Below are 16,866 nucleotides of genomic sequence, written 5' to 3'. Positions count from 1 at the left end.
CAGACTAACACGGCTACCCCCTGACACTTGCACATTCAAAGACAATTTAACTAGCACAATTGCATTTCTTGCAGATACATTTGTGGTTGCAGTTTCGCAAACACACTTGCGTGTGAACCTTGAGACTCCATTTTGCGCACACCTAACAAAATCATTAAAATATACGGCCGAACGGATCCTCAGCTGTTGTAAATCATCCCAGGCACACTGACTCAGATGAGACTAGGCTGACTTATACCAGCAGAAGGTCTGGCTTTAGTCATTGTTATTTTTCTGAAACATCACTTTAAAGATAATTTCCTACCTTCAACATAGTACTGCTGACTCAACTTGACTTCACAGTAATTTGGTATTGTTTTCATGGTCACATAGATGTGTTGTGCTACATTGACTTCAAAGCAATTAAACTGCACATGCACCTGTTTAAAACATGTATTTAAAAATCAAGTTTTTCCATAACTTCCAGAACACAAGGTACATGACATCACAGGTCTAAGCAATGAGTCGCTTTTGCTCAAACGGGCTTCTGTTTACAACACCACTATACATTCTTAGAGATCATATGATTGAGAAGAATGTAAAAAAAAACAAACAAACAGACATTTTCAGAAGGGATTTCCAAGAGTTTCTGAATTTCTGATCCAAACTCAGCTAGATTTTGACATTGGATACATAGATCTGGTACAAGTCATTGCTGGCAGAACAAATTCCAATGTGAAATCTGACCTTTTCCCAAAGGATTCCCAAAGATGAGGTCTCTAAAAGGTCATCAGTTGTTTCTCAGATTTCAGAGTCTCTTACATGTGTATTAGAGGTAATAATTTACAATAATTACATTAATTTCATCCAGGAATTATTCATTTTCAGTCTGCGGCATGGAATTGAGGGAAGTAAGGATCAACTGAGGTCACCAGTTCTGTTTACTGGATGTAAGCCAAAACAAGCTGCTGGGAAGTGCACATGAAATTTACCTCAATTTCAATGTTACAGGCAGTTCACGGCCAACTGAATGCTGCACTAGGGTATGTTTGATCACAGGATAATATTACAGTGATAGAGGCAAAACACTAGCCTGATCAAAGAGACCTCATTTCACCTATCATAAGGCAATATGGTCCTTTCATAACATATACACAAGCACAAAAAACAACATGCTTGTGATATTAATAAAAAGCTATAATCTACCAGTCATTAAAATAAAAAAAAACATCTTGTTTTCCACATACTAGGTCAGATTTTTCAAAGACACTAATTCTGGATTTAATCTGGCCCTGCGATATATTTTGCAGTTAAAATTTCCACCACCTGACCACCTAAGGTAAGTAATGAATACACACATACTTAGCTGTCTAAATGACGTGGTCCATAAGCAAGTGCAGGTTCAAAACAGCACACACAGGCACAAAATGAAGGGTCGTGTTGAGGCTGGTTTGAAAACTAGGCTCTATAAAGCACACTAGCTCTTGCAAAATGACAAATGAAGCAAGTATTAAAGGTGGTAAAGAAGGGAGTTTGTAATGGGGCGAGACTCACCCCTGTGGCACCTCCTCTCGGTCATCCTGGGAATTAGCTCTTTTGACCTGGAGCACCCTCTGCAGGCTGGTGCCTCGCTGCCGCTGGCCGCCTTGTGTCCCTCCTGGACCCGGTGCCCCTTGTCCTTGGGCCCTGCCCCTGGTAGTACACCCGCTCTCTGGGTCTCCCCACCCAGCCACTATCCCCACCTCACCTCAATGGCTACTGCCAGTCACCATCTAGCCCCCTTTCACTGGGGCCAACTGCAGTCTGTATAAGCCAATCATCCCAGACAAGGGAGGTTTGGACCAGCTGCCTCTGCCTACCCTGGGCTGCACCCTTGCACCTTTCTGGCCTTTGACAAGGCCGCAGCCTGGGGCTTTTCCGGGCGGGAGCTCCCCAGCCCTATTCCCCAGCCCTTCTCCCCTCAGGTACTCTGTTCAGCTTCCCAGCAGCCAGGCCCTTCTCCCTCTAGAGACAGAGAGAGACTGTCTGCTCCTGGCCCACTGCCCTCTTCTAAGGACCAGCTGGGCCCTGATTGGGGCATGGCCACAGCTGAGGCTGCTTCTCCATTCAGCCTTCCCCAGCCACAGTCCTCCCTCAGGGCTACTTTTAAGCCCTCCGGGCAGAAGCGGCGTGACCACCCCACTACAGAGTCTATATGTCATAAAGAAGTGATGCAATTTGAGTTATATTCTCCTATCAGCAGGTTTTCAGGTAACATAATAGAAGTATAATCATCACGTACACAGTTTGGCAAAGTCAGTGGTGGGATGAAGAAAAGAGAGGCATTAAATGTATTCTTGTTTTTTTTCCTCCAAAGGCTCACAATATTTTTATGCTAAGCAAATCAAAAAGAGGGAACCTACCTTCCTTCCACCAAGCTTGTTGCTTGTTTTTCTAGAAAATCTCACATTCACACACTGAGACTGCTGCGTGTCCACTGACAGAGAACAGATTTCGAGACCACGAATATTTTCTGAAATTAATTTTTAAATATGTTTTAAAAGGATGATCCTCCAACATCTTAACAAAACATAAACTAAACTACAAAACTTGCAGTGCATTCATAGGGTTTCCTTCTAGGTGCAAGATACAGAGATTTTTCTGAATATCAAAATAAGGTCATACATATATATGTTCTTATTTTCATAGGGTATAACTATTGCTAGAGATTAAAGCACTGATCCTGCAAACCCTTATGCACATGCTTAACTTTAAGCAGATGAGTAGTCCCATTAACTTTGTTAATCACAAGATTTTGCAGGAGTGGTACCTAAATAAATGCATTAATAAAAGAGGAGGGAAATTAGACTAACAATACCTCAAAAATAGCTATGATACTGAACTCCTTTTTTATACATGCTTCACTAAGAAAAATAAAGAAAATACATCTCAGCAACTAGGACCTGTGGAAAAACTTATATTTATGAATCTGCCAGACTTGACAATATACAGCCTGGAATATTAAGAGAATTAGCATATTAATATGTCATTGACAATTATTTTGTCATAAAATAGGGCAGTATTGTCTTGGAGGACTGGAGAAAGTAAATTTACTTCAAAAAAGTAAAGAAGAGTGATCCTGGCAATTACTATCCCATAAGTTTAACTCCCATCCCTAGCACAAAAAGACCTGGAACACAGAATTCAAATCCAAGGTCTTGACTCTGGAAAGTCACAGAGGTGCTTAAATTTACGCACTTGATTTTAATCAGGCTACTCACAGTTTGCAAAGTTAAGCATGTGAATAAGCCTTTGTTAGGTCAGGTTTCATATTTGGATCTGAATGCACACCACTCCAAAGGTCAGAGGGCTTGGACCCAATGTTCTGGTTGGAATGCATCTTTATCCATGGGGAAATAAAGGAACAAGTCATGAGAGAAAAAAAAATAATGAAACAGCTAGAAGGTCAGAGAATTGTCCACATAAAGAAGCAAGGTCTTACAAAGAATAGCTCATGCCAAAAAGCTTGATTACTCTTATTTTATTTTTAGACAGAATTACAACTTTAGGCCCCAATACTATAGCTGCTTTTGTGTGGGTGGACTGTTGGGCCATCATGAAGTCAACAGAGTGTCAGACAGGCACAAAGATATACCTATAGAAAGGCAGCCATAGGCTCAAGACTTTAGTGGAAGAATCATAGAATATCAGGGTTGGAAGGGACCTCAGGAGGTCATCTAGTCCAACCCCCTGCTCAAAGCTGGACCAATCCCCAATTTTTGCCCCAAATCCCTAAATGGCCCCTTCAAGGATTGAACTCACAACCCTGGGTTTAGCAGGCCAATGCTTATTTTAATATACTTGGGGTGCAATCCTTGTTCCACTGAAGTCAATGGCAAAATTCCCATTGACTTCCATAGGGCCAGGATTTCACTTTTGGATTTTAGTAAAGCAGTAGATACGCTGTTCCATAAAATCTTACTGATATAGTTAATTCAACTCATCTTGGATATGAACACTGCAATACGGAACAAAATCTGGCTGAAGGACCATAAACAAACAGCAAAACAAACCCCAAAATAGTTTAGTAACAAATCTGCTGGCCTACCATCAAGAGTCAGTGTCCCTTTGATGCTTAAGTGAAGAGAGCATTGGCTTCCCTGTACACACTTCATCACAGTTGAGAGCTTCATGCTTTTCAATACAGTAGAAGATAAAGAGGCAGGAGCATCACGGCAGAAACTGTTAAAAATACCAGCTGTGAATGTCAAAAATACATATAGATATATATAAATCCAACTGGCCATATGGCATTTTAAAGAAGATCACAAACATGGCCAAAAAAATCCAAAGGTGAAATCCTGGGCCTACTGAAGTCAATGGGAAATTTTGCGGTGACTTCAATGGAGCCTGGATTTCACCCCAATGTTTCTATGAGAAGAATCATGAGTAAAACAGAAGATCAAAGGCCTGAATAGCAAAACATTTTAATTGGTTGTACATTTGGGTGGTGTCGCAGCTTCGGAAGGAAATATCCAGCAGTCACAGTTCAGTGACAAATTGTCCAACTCAAGAGCGGAAAAGGAGTTCCTACCCACAGTTGCAGTTGCCGAACATGACTGCACGGTCATTGCTTTTAGGCTTTCTCACAACAATTAAGTGCATTGTTTTGTGATCAGAGGCACTCTTGGATTTAGTATTTAATTCCATGGGGGCTAGTGGACTGTCTGGGCGGCTAATAAATGTCATTTTTACACAGGGGGGCACCGTTGCTTCCCTATTCATGGGCAAACATTTCATACCTATAGGATTTTCTTTGCCCTTCGGCCCACGAAGCTCACAATCAGTGATAAGTGTGGGGCATATTTATCATGGCTGAGGTTTTGTTCATGATGTAGATAGTGGTTCATTTCTACATCCAAGACATATTGACTATTTCTTCCTTTATTTTCCTTCTCAGAGTTGTGCATCTCCTACACGTCACTGCTTGGGTCTCCATGCCAATCCTATGTGAGACTATTGTGGAAAACAAAGAGGGGTTGAGTGGTGGTCATGTGGCCCCAAAATCCAGTGCAACTTGCTGGGCTTCAGCAGCTCTTTGCCACCTCTTCAACTCCCCTAGCCCCCACCATATAGAGCATGATTATTCAGGATTTGTGCAGGCAGAGTTGGTTTCACCCTTCATGTATTTGTTATGCTTTTCTGTCTAAAAGATGTTGTCTTGCAATCATGGGTGAAGAATATCTGATTAATCGGGCTTTGGTATAGATCTGTAATTACATGGGTAGTGTTCTGAAGTGAGGAATTTTAACACATTACCCGCCTAGAGGTTGTTTGAATGAGTTGCTGGGCTGTATTTGCTGAAATCTCCATTGCAATACATTGGCTTTGCCACATACAATACAGCACCACTTCATTTTAGCTGTGTTAGTACATAACAATGCAATGATTACTAATATTAATCATTTCTGCAGAACTACAGGAGCGCATGGCACAGGCCATACAAATAAAAGACAAGGTGCCTGCCCCAAACAGTTTACAATCTAAGGGCTAAAATGTGCCCTTTGGGTATGTGGCCAAGAATAGATTCCACACATGGATGTCTATTTGCTCACATGGAAGGTGAATGAGCCATATCCACAACACTAACCCTACAGAGGGAGGTGAGGGGTGAAGGGAGAAAGACATGGGCACATCATCTTCCCACCAGTGATGCAGAGAATCACTGATATATTAATACTCAGAGGCATTATCATCTCCTGAGCACAGTCCCCACTAATCTGTGGGGTTCTCACTTTAAGAGGGAGTTTCAGCAGCTGCTGTTGGCAGGTGAACCCCATCATCATGGATCTACAAGAGGCCAAACTGACACCTGATGCAAATGTGTGCATCTCTGTTGATTTCAGTGGGGTAGTACCCACTTACATTGAGTCTGAATTTGACCCCAAACAGAAGAGAGCTATATATCAAATGCAACCACAATACATAAACATTATGGCCCTGATTCTCCACTCCTTTACTCTGATTTTATGCACTTGGAACTCCACTGAACTCAATGGAGATACACTAACGTAAAACCAGTGGAAAAGAGTGGAAAATCAGGTTTACCCTAGTTCATATAATTTCAGAGCTACCTAGTGTTTAACAATATGAATCCTAGATGGCATTCAGCTTTAGTTGCAGCTCTTCAATTAGAAAAAATTGCTGCAAAATCCAGAGATCTTTTCTTGAACAGCATTGTCTGACATGTGATGGTTCGTATTCTGTCACGGCAGCCCAGAGTAACCAGGCTGCACTGTTTTCATATGAGCAAATTATTAAACAATGAATCAAATAATTAATTTATAGGCACTGGAGGATAATAGGGTTATAAGTAAGGCTACAGTATTATCATGGAGGTCGCGGAAGTCATGGAATTCATGACTTCCAAAGACCCCTGTGACTTCAGCCCTGGTGGCTGGGAGATACAGGGTCCCGCTGCCTCCCGCAGCAGCAGGGAGCTGTGTGGTACCCCCGCTGCTTGATGCAACAGGCCCCCAAGCTCTCAGACACCATGGGCAGTGGGGGTACCCTGCAGCTCCGAGCAGCTGCATGCAGGAGGGGTATCCCGCAGCTCCTAGCTGCTGCCAGAGAAAAGGGGATCCCTGCAGGTCCCCACCAGTGGCGGTGGCAGGGGGACCCCCACAGCTTCCAGGCCACCGCCACGGGGCAGGAGGACACTGGAAGCTCCCCACCACTGCCGCAGGGCAGGGGGCCCCTGCCACTCCCCACAGCACCCCACTGCTATAGTGGGGCAGGGGGATCCCCGCAGCTCCCCAGACACCGCCATGGGGCAGGGGGATCCTGGCAGCTCCCCGCAGCTGTGGCAGGACAGGGTGACCTCCACAGCTCTCCACTGCCATAGCAGGGCTGAGGGACCCCGCAGCTCCCACCATGGTGACAGGAGGGGGACACTGGCAGCTCCTCGCTGCTGCCGTGGGGTAGGGAGACCCTCACAGCTCCCTGCTGCCATGGCAAGGCAAGGGGAGTCCCGCAAGTCTCCGCTGCTGCAGTGGGGCAGAGGGAAACCCACAGCTCCCTGCTGTCATGGTTGGGCATGAGGAACCCCCCACGACCTGTCCGTGGCTTTTACTAAAAATATCCAAGACGAAATCTTAGCCTTAGTTATAAGGAATAGTCACCATGGATTTGTCAAGAACAAATCATACCAAACCAACTTCATTTCCTTCTTTGATACGATTACTGACCTAGTGTATAGGGGGAAAGCAGTAGATGTGACATTCCTTGATCTTAGTAAGGCTTTTGACATGGTTCTGCAAACTAGGGAAATGTGCTCTAGATTAATTTATTAAAAGGTGGATGCACAACTGATTGAAAGACCATACTCAAAGAGTAGTTTTCAATGGTTTGCTGTCAAATTGGGAGGGCATATCTAGTGGGGTTCCGCAGGGGTCAGTCCTGAGTCCGGTACTATTCAATATTTTCATTAATGACTTGGATAATGGAGTAGAGTGTTTGCTAACAAAATATGCAGATGACACCAAGCTGGGAGGGATTTCAAGCATTCAAAATGATCTTGATAAATTGTAGAATTAGTTTGAATTCAACAAGAAGAAATTCAATAAAGACAAGTGCAAATTACTTCACTGAGGAAGGAAAAATCAAATGCACAACTACAAAATGGGGAATCACTGTCTAGGTGGTAGTACTGCTGAAAAGGATTTGGGGGTTATAGTGGGCCACAAACAATGAGTCCTCAATGTGATGCAGCTGCAAAAAAGGCTAATATGATTCCGGGGCATATTAACAGGAGTATTCTATGTAAGACACAGAAGGCAATTGTCCCACTCTAAGTGGCACTGGTGAGGCCCCAGCTGGAGTACTGTGTCCAGTTCTGGGCACCACAGTTTAGGAAAGATGTGGACAAATTGGAAAGAGCCCAGAGGAGAGCAACAAAAATTATAAAAGATTTAGAAAACCTCAGCTATGAGGAAATGTTGAAAAAAACTGGACATATTTAGTCTTGAGAAAAGAAGACTGAGGGAAAACCTGAAAGTCTCCCAATATGTTAAAGGCTTTTATAAAGAGGATGGTGATCAATTGTTCTCCATATCCACTGAAAGAAGGACAAGAAGTAAAGGGAGATTTAGGTTAGATATTAGGAAAAACTTTCTAAATATAAGGGTAGTTAAGCTCTGGAACAGGCTTCCAAGGGAGGTCGTGGAGTCCCCGTCTTTGGAAGTGTTTAAAAAACAAGTTGGACAAACACTTATCAAGGATGGACTAGGTTTACTTGGTCCTGCTACAGAGCAGTGGACTGGACTTGATGACTCAAAGACCCTTCCATCCCTACATTTCTATGATTCTATGAATATAAATGGCAACCAGAAGCAATAACATCTGCATTAAGTCTCCAGGAAATGCTACATGCTTGTTGTACAATATTGCTTTTTCTCATATTTGATTATAGTTAATTTTAGGGAAGATCTATGCATAGTCTATTAAATGGAACAAACACAGAAGAATCTTTATCTTGAAAATTCATATATCTTACAAATATTCCGTTTGGGTGGATTCAACAATATCTCCTTCTGAGTTTCAGTTGGCATTGTTATCACCTTAATTTAATTTGGCCTTTTGCTATATCACCTTGGGGTTTGATATTATTGGATCCCAGAATTTAGATCCCGGGGTTAAAGGCCTATTCCGCAGCTGCATGGGAGAATTTCAGGCAATGCATAGCTGATATGCATTCTTCCCTTTGGCTCAGCATTTGACAATTGCCCAAGAGTGGTTCTAGGGATCAATATTGTGGAAGATGTTCCTTCAGATCAGATCTAAAACTAAGATCTTGACCATTAGTAGTCATTAAAGAGTCATATTTTATGGCTGTAAGGGTGATAACTGTAGTGTAGAGGCCAAAATCCAACTTTATTTTACTCTCAGATCCCACTCCATCACAGCTGTCCCTAATAATGGCTATTACATTCAACCCAAGAAGTGGTAGGAAAAGCAAAGTGCTGCGTAAAAGTGAAGTGATCCCTTCACATTAATTTTTTTCAGTTCTATAAAACTGTTTGTAAACAAATAAATAATAATTTTAAATACCTCATAGCATGGATTTTGCATGACTACATATATTTTGTTTCAGAACAAATGGTCAGTAGAGGGAAGAGATGACAGAAGAAAAGAAGAATTCCCTCCTGTAAATGTTCTCAGACACTCCTGAAATCAGAACTATGAGACTGACAGTATCTGCACTATTTATTTCTGACTAATTCTTCAACATCGTAAGTGCTATCTTTATCACCTTTGTTATTTTTCCCCCTCATTAGACAGTTACCTTTAGAGAGTACACACACTCCTTTACATTCCTGATTAGTAACTGGACCTACACTAAAGGACAGCTGTAAGATACACTTTTCTCCACAGTGCAGGTGCGACCTACATTTGGCCTGAACATGAAATATAACTATAATTATGGTTATAATCCCTCTATCCTAGTGTTTTGTTAATAGAAATATTGCTAATTATGGACACTCGTAATTTGGTGGTCTGTCAGACATCTGCAAGGGCTTGCTTTTCAGCATGAACACAATTTCCATGTGGTTTTGCCACCAGTCCAGCCACAGCTGATTCTTTGTTATATGATGCAGCAAGCAAACAAGAAATGTATGATATCTGGTAGCTTGGAACAACTCAACCCTTTCCAAGTTGGACTGAAGAAACTATGGTTGTGAGGTGAATAAGGAATGGACATATATTATTTCAATCATTTGAAGCCTGGGGCAAGAAGCTCAAATTAGACAATAACCTTAATCAGAGGACATACAAGGTAAATGAATCACAGATACAATCTGACATCCTAGCATAGTTCTAATTATTTTTAACCTGAAATTTCACCCTTATAAGTGTTTTAAAGTATTTAGTATACTTGCAGTATATCTCCAAATATATCTAAAGGTATACTAAAACTGCTTCACAGGGATATGAACCCATAAAGCCATTTTGCATAGCACTTGTAAATTTACCCCAGCATCTTCTGGATCAGTTTATTATGATGATTCAACACACTTCCAAATCAACTTGTTATACTCCCACATGAAGGCAATTGAAGTTCAACTTGTGGTTAATGAATAGCAAAACATACTTGCTACATACATCAGTTCTGCAGTTAACTAGATTTTCAAGCTGACAGTGTCCGTTTAAAATAGATATCACCATGTAGTAAATTCTGAAAAGTTTTGCACTCATGTTTTCATGGATTCATAGATTCCAAGGTTAGAAGGCACCATTGTGATCATCTAATCTGGCCTCCTGTATAACACATGCCTTAGAACTTCCCCAAAATAATACTTAGAACATAGCTTTTAGAAAAACTTCCAATCTTGATGTCAAAATTGTCAGTGATGGAGAATGCTCCACTACCTTTGGCAAACTGTTCCAATGGTAATTAACCTCACTGTTAAAAAATTATGCCTTGTTTCCAGTCTGAATGTGTCCAGCTGTTGGATCGTGTTATACTTTTGTCTTCTATGTTGAAGAGCCCATTATCAAATATTTGTTTCCCATATAAGTACTTATAGACTATGATCAAGTCACCCCTTAACTGTTTCTTTGTTAAGGTAAACAGGTTGAGCTCATAAGAACTTAAGAATGGCCATACTGGGTCAGACCAAAGGTCCATCTAGCCCTGTATCCTGTCTGCCGACAGTGGCCAATGCCAGGTGCACCAGAGGGAGTGAACCTAACAGGTAATGATCAAGTGATCGCTCTCCTGCCATCCATCTCCACCATCTGACAAACAGAGGCTTGGGACACCATTCCTTACGCATCCCAGCTAATAGCCATTAATGGACTTAACCTCCATGAATTTATCTAGTTCTCTTTTAAACCCTGCTATAGTCCTAGCCTTCACAACCTCCTCAGGCAAGGAGTTCCACAGGTTGACTGTGCGCTGAGTGAAGAACTTCCTTTTATTTGTTTTAAACCTGCTACTCATTAATTTCATTTGGTGGCCCCTAGCTCTTATATTATGGGAACAAGTAAATAACTTTTCCTTATTCACTTTCTCCACACCACTCATGATTTTATATACCTCTATCATATCCCCCCTTAGTCTCCTCTTTTCCAAGCTGAAAAGTCCTAGCCTCTTTAATCTCTCCTCATATGGAACCCGTTCCAAACCCCTAATAATTTTAGTTACCCTTCTCTGAACCTTTTCCAATGCCAGTATATCTTTTTTGAGATGAGGAGACCACATCTGTATGCAGTATTCAAGATGTGGGCGTACCATGGATTTATATAAGGGCAATAAGATATTCTCCGTCTTATTCTCTATCCCTTTTTTAATGATTCCTAACATCCCGTTTGCTTTCTTGAATGCCGCTGCACACTGCGTGGATGTCTTCAGAGAACTATCCACGATGACTCCAAGATCTCTTTCCTGATTAGTTGTAGCTAAATTAGCCCCCATCATATTGTATGTATAGTTGGGGTTATTTTTTGCAATGTGCATCACTTTACATTTATCCATATTAAATTTCATTTGCCAGTTTGTTGCCCAATCACTTAGTTTTGTGAGATCTTTTTGAAGTTCTTCACAGTCTGCTTTGGTCTTAACTATCTTGAGCAGTTTAGTATCGTCTGCAAACTTTGCCACCTCATTGTTTACCCCTTTCTCATTTATGAGACAGTTGAATAGGATTGGTCCCAGGACTGACCCTTGGGGAACACCACTAGTTACCCCTCTCCATTCTGAAAATTTACCATTTATTCCTACCCTTTGTTCCCTGTCTTTTAACCAATTCTCAATCCATGAAAGGATCTTCCCTCTTATCCCATGACAACTTAATTTATGTAAGAGCCTTTAGTGAGGGACCTTGTCAAAGGCTTTCTGGAAATCTAAATATATTATATCCACTGGATCCCCCTTGTCCACATGTTTGTTGACCCCTTCAAGACCGCTTCAAGTTCCTTAAGTGTATCACAAGGCACATTTCCTAATCTTTTAATCATTTATGTGGCTCTCCTTTGAACCCTCTCCAATTTATCAGCACCCTTTCTGAGTTGTGGACACCAGAATTGGACACAGTATTTCAGCAGCAGCTGCATAGTGCCAAATACAGGCATAAAATAACCTCTCTCTCCTCCTTGAGATTTTCCTGTTTATGGGTCAAGCATAGCATTAGCCTTTTGGCCACAGTGTTGCACTGGGAGCTCATATTCAGCTGATCAGCCACCATTACTCCCAAATCTTTGTCTCTCTGCTTCCCAGGACAGAGTCTCTCATCCAGTAGGTATGGCCTACATTCTTTGTTCCTAGATGCATACATTAAAATTTTGCCAAAAAATGCATATTGGTTGCTTGTGCCCAGCATACAAAGAGATCCAGATTGCTCACTCTACATGACTTGTCCTCTTCATTATTTATCTCACCTCTGCAAACTTTATCAGTGATTGTTTTATGTTTTCTTCCAAGTCAACGAAAAAAATGGTAAATGGCATAGGACCAAGATATCACACCATTTTAAACTTTCCAGAATATGTGATTACATAGCGATGCACAGATGCCAAACCCTTTTTCTGACAAAAATCTGATTTTATAGACATTGTTATTGAATGGACACCATCAAGTTGAAATCTAATCAGTTTTTAAAAAATGAATTAAAAGTAATTTCATCTATTACACTTGTTCCTAAATCCTCTTGAGCCCCAATTTTTATGGGGATTTTACTATCACATTTTCTTATTTATAAACTGTATTTTCTCTCTCCAGTTGCTGACAAAAGACGCACATTAAAAAAAGGGGAAACGAAGACCTCAGTCCTGAGAACATTTACACATCTGCTTAATTTTACTCACGTGAGAAGTCCCACTGAAGACAATAGGATGTCTCATGCAGTTACAATTAAGTGCATGGTTGATTTTTTGCAAAATTGGTGCTCAAGATTGCAACCTCTGTGAGACAGGGCCCATCTTTTGGCTATGTATGAGTACAGTGTGTTGTACCTTAGGGCTCTAATACCTGATTGGGGCCATTTTAAGTGTTTTTACAATATAAATAATATATAATAATAATAAATGACTGACTAGACGGGGGAACAGTAGAAATGACAGTACACAAAATGCTGTCAGATGCACAAATGAAACACAATGAGGACAAAGAGAAAAGTTATTTTCTAATCTCTTTCGCTTCTAGCCACCCTTGCGTGTCTTATAATAATGATAGTGGGTACAAAAGTGTGATATAGGCCCTGATCCTGCTACTGGCTCTGCTTGGCTGGACCCTCACCTCCAAACGGAATTCCTTGCAGAACTGGGCCTTCAGTTCAGTGACAGTATCTACCTCTGTGTTTATACAGTATCTAGCACAATCCGGACCCAATTCTAATTCTGGGAACAAACAAACTAAATAAATGTTACAAGTGACCTTCCCTTTAAAGGCCAAAACATCATGCTAAAGGGCTTCCTCAGCCTGCCCCAAGAAAGGATAATATGGCTTGCTTAAGCCAAGGCAGAGTACAGGGTCAAAGCCCCCGCTTCTTCTATCAGGTCCTGCGCTTCCTTCTGTGAGGGCTACAGAATTCAGTCTTCAGGGAATCGATACCTAATCCCATAGGTGCTAGAACTAGGGTTGCTGGGCGTGCTACTGCACTCCCTGGCTTGAAGTGGATTCCATCATATGATTTAGAGTTTGGTTCAATAGTTCTCAGCACCCCAACTATGCAAATTGTTCTAACACCCCTGCCTTATCCTAAGTGAGACTCACTGGTACCTGCCACAAGAACCTGACAGTCCATTCATGCTGGTCAGCAACATGCTGCAAGAATGTTTGGCTGTTTGAGAAGGCAGATGTTTTAACCCCATCCCTTTCAAAGCTTTGCAGATACTCTTCACTCTATCCTAGAAATCATAGAATATGAGGGTTGGAAGGGACCTCAGCAGGTCATCTAGCCCAACCCCCTGCTCAAAGCAGGACCAATCCCCAATATTTGCCCCAGATCCCTAAATGGCCCCCTCAAGGATTGAACTCACAACTCTGAGTTTAGCAGGGCAATGCTCAAACCACTGAGCTATCCCTCCCCCCAATCTATCTATCACATAGTAGTAGTAGTTGTTGTTGCTATAGATTATTATTATTATTTTACAGCTAATAATAATAATAATGATTGTAGGTCATTAAAACCACATTTGGGTGGGGTGGCTGAAGAAATCTTATCAATGATTATACTAGGTAAGGAAAATTACAAAGCAATAAAGCACAAAATTCAAGAATATAAGAACGGCCATACTGGGTTAGACCAAATGTCCATCTAGACCAGTATCCTGTTTTCCAACAGTGGCCAATAAGAACTATTATCCTAACATTTATTGTAACCCATCAGTTTTTAAAATGTTTTACTTTAGGGAAAGATTCTGTGAAACTGGTTTTAAATACCATGGCAAATGATCACGCTGCCCTGATGTGGCCTTGGAGGGGATTTATTACTTGTAGAGATCTTTTTTTTTGTCCATAATTTAAGAATAACACAAAATGGAATGGCTTATACTTACTGGAAGGTTTGCTTTTACAATGAAAGCCCTGCAAATAAAAATAAGGATAATTAAAAATACTGTTTTGAGGAAAAAAGATGCTTCGGAGTTAGCGTACAAGTAAATATAAACATAGTTTAACAAATAGTCCCCATATTCGCTCATTCGATAAATCATTTTTAAAACTGAAGTATGACTTACCTTCAACAACACAACAATAGAAACATGCACAATGCTAAGACATAAGGGCCTGAGTCAACCCCCGCAGAGTCAATGAGGCCAATTTGATCAATTTACAATCTGTGTATTAAAGTTCTTTACAAGAACTACATTATAACAATTCCACCAAACCATATCCCTTCACATAACACAAGAACTCCAGGTCACCCAATAAATTAATAGGCAGCAGATTTAATAACAAAGAAAACAAAGTACTTCTTCATGCAACACATAGTTAACCTGCGGATGCTGGAAGGCCAAGTATAACTGGGTTCAAAAAAGAATTAGATACGTTCATAGAGGGTAGGTCCGTTGTAATGTGCCTCATACCAGCACAGAAGGAGTTAACTCACCTTGTTGGGCTCTGCTAACCCCACCCCTTCCCCCTCACAGAAAGTGGGGCGGGGGGCAGGAAGTATAAGAACAGAGCTCTGCAGCTCATAAATGATCTGGAGGATGGTGTGGATTGCACTCTCAGCAAATTTGCGGATGATACTGAACTGGGAGGAGTGGTAGATATGCTGGAGGGGAGGGATAGGATACAGAAGGACCTAGACAAATTGGAGGATTGGGCCAAAAGAAATCTGATGAGGTTCAATAAGGATAAGTGCAGGGTCCTGCACTTAGGATGGAAGAATCCAATGCACCGCTACAGACTAGGGACCGAATGGCTAGGCAGCAGTTCTGCAGAAAAGGACCTAGGGGTGACAGTGGACGAGAAGCTGGATATGAGTCAGCAGTGTGCCCTTGTTGCCAAGAAGGCCAATGGCATTTTGGGATGTATAAGTAGGGGCATAGCGAGCAGATCGAGGGACGTGATCGTTCCCCTCTATTCGACACTGGTGAGGCCTCATCTGGAGTACTGTGTCCAGTTTTGGGCCCCACACTACAAGAAGGATGTGGATAAATTGGAGAGAGTCCAGCGAAGGGCAACAAAAATGATTAGGGGTCTAGAGCACATGACTTATGAGGAGAGGCTGAGGGAACTGGGGATGTTTAGTCTGCGGAAGAGAAGAATGAGGGGGGATTTGATAGCTGCTTTCAACTACCTGAAAGGGGGTTCCAAAGGGGATGGCTCTAGACTGTTCTCAGTGGTAGCAGATGACAGAACGAGGAGTAATGGTTTCAAGTTGCAATGGAGGAGGTTTAGATTGGATATTAGGAAAAACTTTTTCACTAAGAGGGTGGTGAAACACTGGAATGCGTTACCTAGGGAGGTGGTAGAATCTCCTTCCTTAGAGGTTTTTAAGGTCAGGCTTGACAAAGCCCTGGCTGGGATGATTTAACTGGGAATTGGTCCTGCTTCGAGCAGGGGGTTGGACTAGATGACCTTCTGGGGTCCCTTCCAACCCTGATATTCTATGATTCTATGAGCCAGATATCTTTCCTAGAAAGCCAAATTGCCCATGGAGCCCACAACCAGCTTGGCGGGTGACGACTTCCTGAGCCAGCCTGGAGACAAGGCCAGCCACTGCCCCAGGAGACTGAGGAACCCAAAGAGGAAGCAGAGAATGAGCCACATATCAGGGTCACTGGGTACCAGGCCACAGAGCAACCTAACCTGATACCAATAGGAAGCAGCCCAGGGGAATGAGACAGTTGGTCCTGTTGTGTTGCCGGGAGGCAAGGCAGCAATCTAACGTTTCCAAGCCAACCTAGAGACAGAATCACTCATCCCTTCAAGTTACCTGGGCTAGGACATGGTGGAGCAGGGTAGGCCCAGGTCCCCCTATACTGGGCCCCACACTCATGGCTGGACGAGCGCTAACCCCCACATCCAAGAGGCCTGAGCTATTGCTCATTTGGTTGCCCCGCCACAAGCCATGATGCTCACAGATCTGGTGTGGTTGCTGAGTTCCCAGCACTGCCAAAGGAGGCGCCCTGACCCTGAGATGCAGGAATCTTACATCCACCAATGGCTATTAGCCAAGATGGTCAGGGACACAACGCATGCTCCGGGTGTCCCTAAATCTCCAACTGCCAAAAGCTAGAACTGTACGACAAGGGATGGATCACTCGAAATTGCCCTGTTCTGTTCATTCCCTCTGAAGCACCTGGCACTGGCCATTGTCAGAAGACAGGATACTGGGCTAGATGGACCCTTGATCTGACCATTATGGTCATTCTTATGTTCTTATACAACTATGATTTAAT

The 16,866-nt window shown here is 42.2% G+C and overlaps 1 protein-coding gene across 3 annotated transcripts in view; it reads right to left on the bottom strand.

Moving 5' to 3' along the window:
- The window catches only part of IL17REL (interleukin 17 receptor E like), a 78,399-nt gene that overhangs the window by 35,597 nt on the left and 25,936 nt on the right, over nucleotides 1–16,866 (bottom strand). For 2 of the 3 annotated variants that reach the window (XM_037889048.2, XM_007068765.4), the window contains exons 2-5: nucleotides 14,515–14,542; nucleotides 4,067–4,216; nucleotides 2,382–2,491; nucleotides 305–419 (exon numbers count right to left, since the gene is read on the bottom strand). In XM_037889048.2, the coding sequence (XP_037744976.1) occupies nucleotides 305–419; nucleotides 2,382–2,491; nucleotides 4,067–4,216; nucleotides 14,515–14,542 (403 nt within the window). The remainder of the gene's footprint in view (nucleotides 1–304; nucleotides 420–2,381; nucleotides 2,492–4,066; nucleotides 4,217–14,514; nucleotides 14,543–16,866) is intronic. The other variant, XM_037889049.2, reaches the window with a different exon arrangement.

This window comes from Chelonia mydas, chromosome 1, assembly GCF_015237465.2.
Source record: "Chelonia mydas isolate rCheMyd1 chromosome 1, rCheMyd1.pri.v2, whole genome shotgun sequence".
Taxonomy (NCBI): Eukaryota; Metazoa; Chordata; order Testudines; family Cheloniidae; genus Chelonia; species Chelonia mydas.
Note: the sequence above shows the minus strand (reverse complement) of the source record. Positions and strands in the feature narration are given on the sequence as shown.